Source organism: Neomonachus schauinslandi, chromosome 2, assembly GCF_002201575.2.
Source record: "Neomonachus schauinslandi chromosome 2, ASM220157v2, whole genome shotgun sequence".
NCBI lineage: Eukaryota > Metazoa > Chordata > Mammalia > Carnivora > Phocidae > Neomonachus > Neomonachus schauinslandi.
The window spans coordinates 17,465,542-17,479,922 of NC_058404.1; the positions used below are offsets into that span (position 1 = coordinate 17,465,542).

The 14,381-nt window shown below is 43.6% G+C and overlaps 1 protein-coding gene across 1 annotated transcript in view; it reads right to left on the reverse strand.

The window, feature by feature from the left end:
- Positions 1 to 13,902, reverse strand: part of FAT1 (FAT atypical cadherin 1) — a 112,773-nt gene extending 98,871 nt beyond the window's left edge. Inside the window, 1 exon segment of the mRNA XM_021694126.1 lies at positions 10,638 to 13,902. Within this exon segment, the coding sequence (XP_021549801.1) occupies positions 10,638 to 13,902 (3,265 nt within the window).
- Between the last annotated feature and the right edge of the window lie 479 nt (positions 13,903 to 14,381).

Consider the following 14,381-nt stretch of genomic DNA (forward strand, 5'->3'; position numbering starts at 1 on the left):
ATCATCACCATCATCACCATCATCATCACCATCATCATCACCACCACCACACCACCACCACCACCACACCACCACCACCACACCACCACCACCACACCACCACCACCACACCACCACCACCACCACCATCACCACCACCACCATCACCACCACCACCATCACCACCACCACCATCACCACCACCACCATCATCACCACCACCATCATCACCACCACCACCATCACCACCATCATTCTCCTTGCTATCTGGTCCTCCTTCAGGAGTACTCATGAGGTCTGGCAGCCCTGGAACCTCTAGAACAGAGGGACATAAAACCAGGGATCCAAGGACACAGAGGTCAGCTCTTTACAAGCCTCCCACTATTACAACCAAATCGCGGTCTCTGAAGACAGAATGTACAGCTTTCCACAGATTTTCAAAAGTTTCTGTAACATCAAAACGATTAAGAACCACTGCCCGGAAGTCTAGAAATAGGTGGTAAAGGAAAGGTTTCTCTCAACCTTATGTCTACCATCACTAACACGGGACAATCAGTTTGTTGAGCAAACAAGGGCTAAGCGCTGCCATGTCAGCCACTGCACTTAGGAGACGCTAGGAAAGGAGTTAAGACTACTCTGTCCTTGAGTTCGGGGAGACAGACAAGAAAGAGAACAACAATACCCTGACATGTGACAGAAGAACAAATGGAAAGTGCTCCTGGAACAAAGCAGACTACGTGTTTCAAGAGAGGCAACAATGGCTTGTGAGGCCGACCTAACCAATATTTATTGAGTGCCTCTTCTAGGAGTCCAGTGGTTAAAGACTTAGCATCCACCCACACAAGAAGCTGACAATTTAGAGGAAAAAGGACAAACATTCACACAAGAGTGATACTTACAGTAATATTAAAAAAGTACATACAAGAAAAGAAGAATGAGCTCCATAAGAAGGAGAAGGCTTGTCAGGAGAGATTTATCATGCAGTGTCAGGGTTAATAAGAGCCGATCAAGTGGTCAATGTGTCACCCAAGGGCGGGGAGGTAGGACACAATGGGGTGGAGCCGGGGGGGGAGGGCCTGGCTCCACTTGGCTAAAGCACAGGGGATGAACGGGAGCACAGGAGTGAGCACAGACAAGTGGGAGAGGGAGGCTCGTCAGCCTACGCTAAAAACCTTGGGCTTTATGTAAGGGAGACACCAAATGGTTTTAAGAAAGATCCGATGAGAGATGGAACACCTCTGCTTCAAAAATCATGTCTATACTACCACAATACCCTCAAAGCACCATACTTCAAACCACATCAATCTCTATTACACCACTTACACACACTCACACACACACACGATTTCAAAATTCATGGCATAAGATTAGTATGTACCATCATCCCCGTCACTGTCATATCTTTAGAATTTCATACAGGCCCTACATGAACACAGCATGTTACCCTCTAATTTTGCTCACGAATTACTGTGACGATCTAGGGAGACAACTTAGGAAAAGAGATTGAAACAGCACTGATTCACAGTAAAGCATTCAATTAATGTGGCCTATAATTATATACGGATGATGATAAAGAAGAAAAAGCTCACCAGCGATCAAAAGATAATATGGTTAAATAACCACAGACGAGAAAGAAATCTTAAGAAACTATGGAAATTGCTGGGTAACTTTTATCAAAAAAAGAAAAAAAAAATCAATTAGGCTGAAACTAAAAAGACGACAATCCTGAAGAATCTCTTCCAGGTCGGCTCAGGCAGCCATGCGGAGGCCTCGCCGGGCAATGGGTTCCCCACCATTCTCGGATATTCTGGAGAGGTCACCGTGTAACCGGCAAGACAACTTCACCGGGAAGTCTGACCCTGGAAGTGCACGTGTGAATCGTTTCCTAGACTTACTATCACTACCGTGACACCGGGTAACTGCTAGTTCAGCAAGTACAGGCGTGTGCCCTCGCAGAGGAAGCATTCCAAGACCAATCATTCCCAGTAACAAAGACATGAGAGACGGTGCTTCATGGCATCATGTCTTGGGCAGCATGCACTATTTACAACCAGGATGGTTTGATTTTTTTAAAAAAGTAAGTGCCATAAAGGTAAATGCAAAGTAACAGTGTACAAGATACTAGCGAGTAGGTAATCAAATCTTGACAAATCCAGCCTTATGAATTAAAATAATCCATAGAAGTCAAAACAACAGGGACTCAATGGTTAAAAACCAAAATCCAACAAGGGACAAACCCCTAAAGTTCTAAGATCTACTTAATTTTCATAATTGGGCAAGGCAGGCAATAGGGGGAAAAAAACAAACAGGCCAGATATTAACTGAGCATTAAATGTCTATACACACAGAGGCCACTCATCAAGTTATGAGCGCTCAAGTCTTCAACGAGTCTTGGAACGTAAAAATGATTCCTTGCCAAGAGGGCTGAGAAGGAAAACAAGCTCACTGGCACAAACCAGATGGCCTGTGAGAACAGCTGCTGAAGCCAAGACCTCAAGGAGGACAATGCCAGAGAACAAGGACTATCAGGAACATGATTCAGTGGGGAAGTGGGGGCCTGTAAGCTAACGTCAGCTTCAGTGGGTTAAAATTAGTTTTAAAGGTTAGCCAGGACCCTAACAACCATCTAAAACATCATCTTGACGAGAAAAGGTTCCAATTAACATCCTGTACAGTTCACACCAGCAGCATTTTTATTTATGAGATGACTGGACCTTCACAATTGCAAACCCGTCCATCTCCACTAGACGGTGAAACTCACTGAACTCAGCATGATTCCCCACTAATCACTTCATTGGAATAATCTTAAATTGCTTAAATGTCACCCTATGTATTTCTTAAATCCTGTTTACTTCAATGTGGTAAAGACCACTATGCCACCTTGAGAAGAAATGATCGAAGAAGATCATTAGATGCAGTAACTTCTTCAAGACCAAGCCTCAAATCTAGGATTCAAGTCTCCAGCCCAGCGCGGCTCAACCCAATTCAGTCCAGAATCCCACTCAACTAGTAGTTTTCAGGGGCAACCGGGTGGCTCAGTTGGTTAAACGTTTGCCTTCGGCTCAGGTCATGAGGTCATGACCCCAGGGTCCTGGGATGGAGCCCCACACGGGGAGCCTGCTTCTCCCTCTCCTTCTGCCCCTCCCACCCTGCTTGTGCTCGCAAAGAATTCATTCAATCAGTCAATCTTCAACTAGTAGTTTCCATATGGGCTCCCTTAGAGCATCTTCAGATCACTCTATAAAAGGTGAGAGGCAGTTAAGTGTACTGTTGGCATGCCCAGGCCTGCTGGTTCTGCCACTTAGTACCCAAGTGGCCTTAAGAACAAGTGACTTAGCTTCTCTGTGAATGTTCCCTCATCAATAACACAGGGATAACAGTATCTACCTGGTAGTCATGACAATTAAATAAATGAATACACACAGAGTGCTTAGAACAACACCTGGCGGTAACAGTAAATATCTGTGGCTTATTTTACTGACGCCCTTCATCCTTATCATCATAACCACTGAAAGCACACAGCCAAAGAGAGGATGTTTTAAGCTGTTTCTACTCCATCCGGCCCAGGTTCTGGCCCTTACACATGCTTCAGGACTATATAAAGGCACTGCGGAGCTCCCCCACATGTATCCAGCCCCACCTGTATCTCAGCCCTGAGAGAGTTACAACCCAACTCTTCCCCAACCAGTATTCAGTCAGGACTTAAAGCACCAACTTGCTAAATATCACACAAATAACCAAAGAAAAGCGTGTCCTGTTTTCTCTTAAAACAAAATGAACTTCCTTAGGATTCCTAATTAAATTCTATTTTCACCTGAACATTCTCCAGCTTTAGAGGAGGCTCCTATCCCCAGTAGAAATACCATGCCCTCCTGCCTGGACACCGATTCACTCGCACACGCACGCACGCACGCTCGCACACACACACACACACACACGCAGATTGTTACTCCTAAACACAGCAAGAGCACATTATAACATAATTTCTGCCAAGCCCTGATTTTCAACCTTTCTGTGGCTAAGAAATTGGTTTCTTGTCTGTTCGACTTTCTGAGGACAAGAACAAAAAGTAAGAACAGGCCAGCAGCTGCGGCCACATAAGACAGGAGATGCCAACACCAAAGCCCCTTCCCCGACATATCGGGGAACTCCCTTACGCGGCCACCCCCCCCCAGTCTTGGTTCAAGTTCCTGCTGCCAGGAATTCCATACCCAGCTCCAGCAGAGGTAAGGGGTCCCTCCACAGTAGACCACACTCCAAGGACTGCCCAGCTTTTAGCCACTTTTACAGACTTTTTGGTCCTAACACTTGGGGCCACTAATACCATCCTTTGCATTCTACTTCCTGTCAGGACAACAGGCCCGGGGGAAAAAAAAAAAAACAGGTCCCTGGTTGTACGCATGATATCCTACTTTAAAAGTTGGGGGAAAAGTTTTGTTGTCTTTTTTTTTTTTTTAACTTGGTAATTAAGATAATAATTAAAATATTCAGACTTCTGCCAGACCAGAAAGAAGCCCCAGAAACACTGTCCCCTCTCACTGAGGTCAACAATAAGGTTAGCCTGGACTGGCATTCCCTTCCAGTCCCACTACACAAATCTGTTCATTCTCTGTCCCCTAACAAAGAAGAGCCAGGAGCTAGTCCCCAAATGGGTAATCCAGGAACCGTGCAATACCACTCCCTCACGATGTGAATGTAACCATGTTCTCTTCAGAAAAATGTCCCTATTTTCCCTCCCATATTTCATGAACGGTGATTTATCTTGTTGCAACAGCTGTACTTCCATATTAATTCTTCCCAAGTCTTTTCACCGAAATGTAAATTTCAATTCTGAAACCACAATTGGGATTCTAAGAGCAACACAGCATTAGTACGTTTAGAAATTGGTCTTATCTTAATGAAAAACATGGTCTCCCCAAATAAGTGGAAGGGGAAACACTCTTACTGGGCTGCGTTATACTAACAGCCAAAAACTGAACCAAAGTACTCTAGAGACCAATGGGAAAACATACTTCAGGCATCCCATTACAACACATACACCAGGGGACTAGACCCCAACTACCAACAATTAAAAAAAAAAAAAATCTTTTGGCCAAGCATTTTTCTAGACATTACCTCAGGTTAAAGACTAACAAGAAGCTGCACCTTTTTACTGATGCTCAAGTAATAATTAACTTGGCTATGTACCTATCGGCCAAGAACACTAACCTGAATTTATTCCATAAATCTGCAAGAGGGACACTCCAGATTCTATTCTGCTCAACTTTGAAGCTGACAACAAAGCAACTGGCACATACTTGAAGTGACAATGAGGGTGAAGGCTGAGAAGTATAAAGTCAGACAAATCAAAATCTGTGAAATTACACATGCTTCAGAGATCCTCCACTAACATTTCGGTTAAATCTGCTTTATGATCACCCCTGTAGATTTTTCAGCAGACAAAGGATGGGGGGGATAATTTTAATTAGAGCCCTGGAGATTGGCTCTCTAACAAGACCTATTTCCCAAACCGTTTTTCATGGAACCTCCAAACCTGAAATGGACGAGCAATCACATGGGCACAGATTTGTCAGAACAGTTCACCAACACCCAGAGGCCTCTCCAGGAAAGCATGTGATACAGTGAGAGATTATCAGAGAAGTCAAATGACTATCACCCCCACACTGCTATTCTATGTTACCTCCCTGCAAAAGCCAATTAGCAAAATATGTACAAAATGCAGAGCTAACAAGACTGTACAGTTGGCTACATATTTTAGGTAGTTCATAGAATTTCTAGTTCAAAAAAAAAAAAAACCCACAAAAACTACTTTTCAGGGGATGTTTCAAATTTAAGTAGATTTTTTTTTTAAAGAACAGGACCATAAGAATAGTAAGAACTAAATTCAGATTGCTGATTATATTCTCTGTTCTATGAAAAGAATGCAAATGATACACCTATTTGACAATGCTAAAATAGGTACAATACCCAAAAAACTTATTTATATTATTCAACCAACACTATAGTTTAAAGTTAAGTCAAAGGCAAAAAGCGAACAGTTAAGTGGGCAAGTTCTTGGTCCTGCACCTTGTCAATTAGTCCAGTATAACATGCGTCACTAGAAGACAAAGTAACAGCACAAAAGAAATGGGCAATGAAGAGCATCCGAAGTTCTAGAAAGGGGTTATTAAAGCTGACCTGAGCTGGGCCATCTCCAACTCATGCTGACTTCAGTGTCATGTCCTATGGGCACCCCCCCCACCTTGTTCCTGAACTTCTCCTACTTTTCTTCATCTGACAGGTACCTCTCCATACTTTCGACCTGCACTAGGAATTCGTTAGACAAACCCCCCAAAAGAACATACCAAATTTTACTATTTCTACTGCACAAAACATATTGACTTTCCCTGAAAGAATTCTATACTACGATGCCAACTGTCTTGCCAAGAATCTCTAAAATAACTTGGGCTGATAATTCTATTGCCCCCAAAAACACATCTTACAATGTATAACAGGCCAATGTGTAAGTACGATTAAATCACTTTGATTCAATTCCAAAAAATACACAAACATTAATCTACTGTAATATTAACTACTTTTTTCTGTAAAGCCAAAGACTACAGAACAGGTGACCAAGAAATTTCCAACTTTGCACCTTCAAATCTCAGTATTTCCAGAGATGCACAACAGTTTCTGCCCAGTCTCACTTACTTCATCCCCTCATCCCCCACTAATTTACCACTAGAAAACTCCAGCACTGCCATTCAGCTCTGAAAACTACTACAGATTTCAGAATACGGCCTTGTTTGGTTGTTTCCCCTTTCTTCCTGGTAGTAAGAATATCCCAATCTCTTAAATTTATATGAAAAAAAATACTCATTTCTAAATGAGTCTTTAAAAAGCAACAAAAGCGGTGCCTGGGTGGCTCAGTCAAGTGGCTGACTCTTGACTCTGGCTCAGGAGATGAGCCCCGCACCAGGCTCCATGCTGAACGTGGAGCCTGCTTGAGGTTCTCTCTCCCTCTCCCCTTCCCTTGCTCACATGCGCTCTCGCTCTCTCTCTAAAAAATCATACATACATAAAAAGCAACAATAAAAATACTCTTTCCCCTTGAAAGAAAAACCCAAAAGAGGCAGTGCTCACATAATTTAAGTCATCAGGTAATGTGTACATTAATATGGTCCTATTTTCTGTCTCAACTTTAACTTGTACCAATTCTTTTTAGGCTTTCCAGAGCAAAAAGGAAAAAGGAAAAAAGAAAAAAGTAGGAATAATTGTCCTTAGGAAATTCACAAACATATTGTTTCAGCTGCAGTTCTTAAATTTTGGATACTCTTGCATGTTGACGCTGTACCTGAAAATTCGAATTAATATTGGAGAGTATTATAGATACATATTCTCCTCAGAGGAGTGACTAAAAGAAAACAGCATAACCAACAGCAGTCGGTTAAATTATTATTTAAAAATCTGGCTCTAGCAGCCATCTGTGTTCCCCAGGGCTGAGCACCTAATCTCAGCTGGGCCACCTGAGACCCACCCTGAGCACTAACCCTAGTGCCCCGTCCCCGTGTCGTCCCCCTGCCCCCCACAGTCCCATTTCCACTTCAACAAGATGAAAGAAAGGCTCGTGAACCAGAACCCGGAGAATTCCACCAAACTGGAAACACCAGTGTGCATCGGTGGGAAAGAAAAGGTGGTTCACAGAACAGCTACAGCAGATGATAAAAAACTTCCGTTCTGCTTGAAAAAGTTAGGGGGAAACACTACTTCCAGTATTAAAGAAGTGACTATGGGGCGCCTGGGTGGCTCAGTCGGTTAAGCGACTGCCTTCGGCTCAGGTCATGATCCTGGAGTCCCGGGATCGCGTCCCGCATCGGGCTCCCTGCTCGGCGGGGAGTCTGCTTCTCCCTCTGACCCTCCCCCCCGCTCTCAAGTGACTATGTTCACAAACTGAGGAACAGGGATCCAGTTGCCCAAAGCTGCTGGGAAGGCATGCCCGTTACAGACCATGCTGACACAGAGCCGCTGACAGAAACGCTACCCAGCATCTTAAATTAAAGCAACTGGGTGCAGACGGTCTGACCGGTTCAAGACGATGGGCTTACGCTCTGCCCACACAACCTGTGGACAGAAAAGCACCACTTGCTGCTGGGGACCAGGTTGATGGGGACGTTCCAGATCGTGTGCAGAATTAAGAACAAAGCGAAGGGAACGGAGTCAACTTCTGAAGAAGACAGAACCTGAAGAAGTTACTGGCAACTGCTATTTTATATTAGCACTCCTTTTTAAAATGTCGTTCGGGGGTCCGATAAAATCTAGAGCTCTAATACTTTTAAGACCAAGCCCCTTGGACACTGCAGCTCTTTTCAGTTTTTGCTTAGACACAATTCATTCTTTGCAGCTAATTAAACTGAATAAGCCTGGGAATAAAGTTTGAAACAAGGTTAATAAAATTCTTTGCCTAGTATAAGGTTTTATTTTTTTATGCCACTGAGACTGATTTCTACACAGAAAGCAAAGTTGTTTATAGAAAGCTAATCGTGGCATGTCATATGGCTGACAATCTCATGAAATGTGATTAAAGATTTTAAATGGCAGTATAATGTGAAAAAATTAAAATGTATTTTATACATTACACTCAAATTAAAAAATAAAAACAAAAAACAAGAAAAAAATCTCTGGAAGGAAGGAAGGAAGAAAAAAAGAATCTGGTATTTTAGATGACTGGTATATAATCCACAGATACATCTAACACATGCGAGTGGTATAGAACTCATTAGAAAAAGAATCCCTTGAATAAACAGAAGTACATTAACAATATTATAGCCTCTAAAATAACTCATTTCCAGGATAATTATACGCTTCTTGTACTTTATACATATTAGTGTACGCATGGTTGGTGCAGTGGGTGGTAACTAAAGAATTTATTTGTGGTATTACTGAGTATAAACTTAAAAGTTTCAATGTATTAAGAAAAGCATCTTTGGGGCGCCTGGGTGGCTCAGTTGGTTGAGTGACTGCCTTCGGCTCAGGTCATGATCCTGGAGTCCCAGGATCGAGTCCCACATCGGGCTCCCTGCTCGGCAGGGAGTCTGCTTCTCCCTCTGACTCTCCTCCCTCTCATGCTCTCTGTCTCAAATAAATAAATAAAAATCTTAAAAAAAAAAAAAAAAAAAAGAAAAGCATCTTTTTTAGAATGGATATGTTCACAGAGGAAACATCAAGGAGATTAATAAACTGAACTCCATGTAGGGCAGTTCATCTAGCACTGTGATTACTACCCAGTTTCCTTCTATTTCCACTACCATTCTCAGAGGGCAGGACATTCAAAGCCAAAATAATCATTAATTTACTCATTTGTTCTTTTAACATTTAATGAGCAGCTTCTACCTGCCTGGTACTTCTTGCTAGGGCTGAAGACAGAAAACGTAGGAGCTAAAAGCCTGTCCTGGAAGGTGGTTTGGGGCTGAACTGTGTCCCCCAAAATTCATGCGTTCAAGTCCCAATCCCCAGTACCTCAGAAGGTGACTTGGAGATAAGGCCTTAAAAGAGATAAATAAAATGAGGTCATCAGGGTGGTCCAACAGGACTGGTGTCCCTATAAGAAGAGATCAGGACCCGGACATACACAGGGAAGATGGTGTGAAGACAGGGAGAAGACAAGCCAAGGAGAAGAGACTCAGAGAAAACCATGCCAACACCTCCAATTTCGACTTCTAGCCTCCGGAACTGTGAAAACATCAATGTCTGTGGTTTAAGCCACCCAGTCTGTGCACTCTGCTATGGCAGCCCTCAGCAAACTCATACAAAGGCTTGTACTCCACCAGGGAGACGGACATACAACTGTAATATCCGTGAAAAGCAGCTACGTTCAAGATCTGCACAAAGTGCGAAACAATACACACTCTAGCCTACACCGGCTGTCTTGGATGTTCTGGTTTCAGGCTCTTATTCCAGGTGGAAGAGTATCGTAACAAAGCATTCCTACCATTTCCAAGACATGAACAGACTAACACATGCTGGGCAGCCTCCCCATGTCATTTCACTTTATCTCCCATTCATCTTGCAGCCATTTTGAGTGTCCCCATCTTACAGATGAAGTCCGTTTCAGTGAGATGACTAACTTGTCAAGATCACCCTGGAAAAGCCACGTCCCTTCAATTCAACATGGCACTGCCCTGCTTCTGCCTCTCCCAACAAAACCTGAAGGACCTCCTAAGGAAAGCAGCCCACATCATGGAAGTCAGCAGAGCGTTCTCTCTGTACACTGCATCGCTTCACAGGGGTACGATAATCTCTGGAAGGCACGCTAGGTATTGGGAAGGGCTACTGTAAGTCTGCAAACAGTCTGCAACAGCTTCTCAAAGTTGCAGCAAAACCACCATGATGCTTCTGATAATACAGAGCACAAACTTAAAAGATCAGTATCAGTGGTGATGATGTCAATTTTCTCCTGGTTGTTTCTGTTTTGTTTTTTTAACTCATTTTATGCCAAGTCAGTCAGGTTCCTTTGGTTCCAAACTCATTCCTTACTATGCACAGAGACACCTGCAAAAGGACAAAAAGCATGCACACTCACCTCTGTGTTGAGCCCTGAGAGGCCAAAAGGGAAGGGTAAAGCAGGTAGCACAGGGCAGATATTTCCTTTAGGAAAACCAGACTAAAAAGAACATATTTACCTGTTTCTTCATCTATTTTGAAAACACCAACACCGGACCCATCTCTAATGGAGTAGCGGACCTCCCCGTCTCTTCCTGTGTCCTCATCATGAGCAGATACTGTCATTACGGAGGAACCAATAGGCACATCTTCTTTCACTACACCCTTTTCCACGAAGCTGGAAAACACCGGTGGGTGTAAGTTCTCATTCACGTCAATGACCTCCACTTCAACATAGCAAGTGGAAGACAGAGAAACTGGCTTCCCTTTGTCTTTGGCCCTCACAGTGAGATTATACACTTGCTTCTTCTCAAAGTCCAAATGCTGTACAATTCTGACTGCTCCGCTGAGTTTATCCACATCAAAGTGTCCTTCTCCGTGGTCCAAAAGACTGTATCTCACTTGGCTAGACTGACCTAAATCAGGATCATAGGCCTCCAACCACATGATTATGGTTCCTTCTGGAAGGTCCTCTCGAACTTTCACACGGTAATTAGGTGGGATGAATTTAGGTGGGTTGTCATTAACATCCTCTAATGATACTTTCAAAAGCACAGTGGAAAGCAACTGGGGCTCTTCTCGGGCTTGATCCCTGGCCTCAATCTTTAAGTAATGCACGTGCTGTACTTCTCGATCCAAAGGGTACACAATTTTAACAACTCCAGTCACGCTGTCAATGGAAAATTTATCTGTGTCTGTAAGAATAGAGTAGGTCACGTGTCCATTTGGCCCTAAATCTTTATCTGTGGCTTCAACCTGGATGATTTCACTATTTATCTCTTTGTCTTCGCTCACTTCAACAAAATAGCTCTCCTGTAAAAACTCCGGAGGATTATCATTGGCATCCAGAACTCTGATGTCTAGGAGACGCCAAGCGGCCTTCTGTGGTATACCAAGGTCAGAGACTGTAATGTTCAGGGTGTACTTGTCTGTTGTTTCACGGTCAAGGGGCGATAAAATTTTTAGCATTCCAGTTTCCATGTCAATAATGAAGCAACTATCCTCATTTCCTCCAGAAATAGCATAGACCAGTTTTCCATTGAAGCCAGTGTCAAGGTCAGTAGCATTCATGAAAATTATGCTGGACCCCACTGGATGGTTTTCCTTTACCTCCATGCCAGTTGGAAGGGTACTTCTGAACTGAGGCGCGTGTGCATTGACAGAGTGGGAATCAAAGAAAACATCCTCGACGTCTCCCTGACTGTGTAACTTATTTGCCTGCAGGAGTTTCTCCGCCAGCATTTTGGCAACACCAGTCTCTTCACACTCTAAGTGTACTGGCTTGCGGGTGGCCGCCACGGTTAGGTTGATGTATAACGGTGTGGCGAAATTTTCTCCATCTGTAGCTGTGATTCTCAGGCTGTGAAAGGACACCCTGGTCCCTAAGCCATCCATGAGCGACTGCTTTAGGGACAACACCCCAGAGTTGGGGTTTAAGCTAAACAGATCTAGTTCATTTCCGGCTTCGATCTGGTATCGGACCAACTGAAGTTCGTCGGCATCAATGGCGGAAACGGTGGTTATTTGCTCCCCCACACCCAGATCCCTGGGAATCGTCCCCTCGCAGTTGATTTTCTCAAACAGTGGTGTGTTGTCATTCAAGTTATTGAGAGTCACCGTGGCAAGGACTTCTACTTCCCGGCGGTAGGGCAAGCCCCAGTCTGACGCTCGAATCCTCAGAGTGTAAACTCGAGGCATCAGCTCATAGTCCAAGTCTTCTGAAGTACTCACAGCACCAGTGAAATGGTTAATGACGAACGGCACGTGATTTAAGTTTGCAATACTGTAGGTCACATACCCGTTCTCACCCTCATCAGGGTCTATGGCAGTCGCACTCATGACCGTCGTCCCAATGGGCACATTCTCATCAAAAGATGCTTTGTAAGCGGTCTGGGTAAATTCAGGGGGATTGCTATTTGCACTTAAGACTTTAACCAAGACTCTGGTGGAGGCTATTCGGTCACTTGTTGTTACCTCAAGTTCAAAATGGGATGCCTGCTGTCTTTTAACTGGTTCTAAAATAGAAATGAGACCCGTGTTGTGATTTAAACTGAATTTAGCTTTTCCGGGTGTACTTTTAAAAACATACCTCAAATGAGAATAACTAGGCGTGGCCTTCACCATGACCACGGGTGTATTGGAAGGAGCAAATTCACTGATCTCTGCTCTATAAACATCCTTTTCAAACTTGACCGGGCCGGCTTTGAACTGCGGAGAAGTCACACGAATGACTTTTACAGAAGAGAACTGGGGAGGAGTCCCTTTATCTTTAGCCTGGAGTGTCAGACTGTAGCCAAAAGGATGACTGTCCCAGTCGACGGCACCCACTGCTTTGACTTTATATTCTTTGCTCCCCGGGGAGGACCTCACCGTTCTAAACTGTTGAAGGAGGTCACCGGCCACAATGCTTAAGGAAGCTATTTCCCCATTGGGACCCTGATCGCAGTCATCCACGGTTATGATTGCGTATGTCGGGTCCTTGTCCAGCTCTGACGGGGACAGCGTCACCGCCGTGATTACGGGAGCACATCTGTTGGCCTGCTCCACGTGGACGGTCAGCTTGGCCAGGCTGCTGATACCACTGCTTCCGTAGAGTTTCATCCCACGGTCCACGGCAAGAATTTCCATCTCATAGAGCTTGGTCTCTGCGTAATCGAGTCTACCAGTTAAAACGACTGCACCGCTGGTTGGGTGAATCGCAAACATGTCTGTTCGGTCTTTGAAGCTGTAGTAAAACTCTCCATTGGTTCCTATGTCTGCATCCGTGGCACTGACCCTTGCAACGCTGGTCCTTATGGCTGTGTTTTCAGGTAAGGAAACACTGTACGAAGTGGGAGAGAAGAGAGGTCTCAAGTCATTTGTATCCAGCACTTGCACCCTGACCTTTGCTCGGGCTTCGGCATTAGAATTTTTTTCAATGGCTTTGACGATCAGTGTGTAATGGTCTTTCACTTCTCTATTCAGAATAGCTGTATTTCCCCCTTTGGTCCTTATTCTTAAAAAGCAAAAGTCCCCAAGAATGTACTCTTCAGCTTTGAAAAGGTTTTCATTGTCTCCGGAGACAATTTTGTACCTTAACTCCCACAATGGATTTGTAAGGTAAATACCCATCTTCACAGGATGCCCGACATAGGTTTTCGCTGCGGAGTTCTCGTGCACCGTGACGTTGTACTGGAAACGTGTAAACTGGAGAGGCGTCCGGGCAAGTGTTTGGCTTCCGTCACCATCTCCAAAATGCTGCAGGAGGAGGAGCAGAAGCAGAAGCAAGACCAGGGGTCTCCCCATCGCTTAACCCTCAGGAACCTAAAACAGAACAAAGAAATAAGAATCATGACCTCAAAGAAATAAAAACAAACAAAACAGTGTAAATTTGTTCTGTTAGTTTGTCTGGGACCTTACATTTTAATAAAATATTGTACATCTGTATGAAATGTGAATAAATGCAATCGTTACTAGGTTTTTTTTTTTTTTTTCCTGTTTTCCAAGTATCAATACCTCTAACACGTTTGGAATTACTAAGTTTAGGAAAAATCTTTTTCTCATACTTTGATGACTCGAGTTAAAGAACTATAAGGAACATCAGATCAAAGACTGCCAAGTGTAACAGCTAAGTTGTATTCGTATTATACTTATATCTTCAAAGCAAATATAACCAATTGTTAACAAAGCGAGACAACAAACATTTTTTGGGTTTACTCATATACAATAAATTAAATGCCTTAAAGCTCACAAATTTAATGCCACTACAGTATCCTAAGCACAAA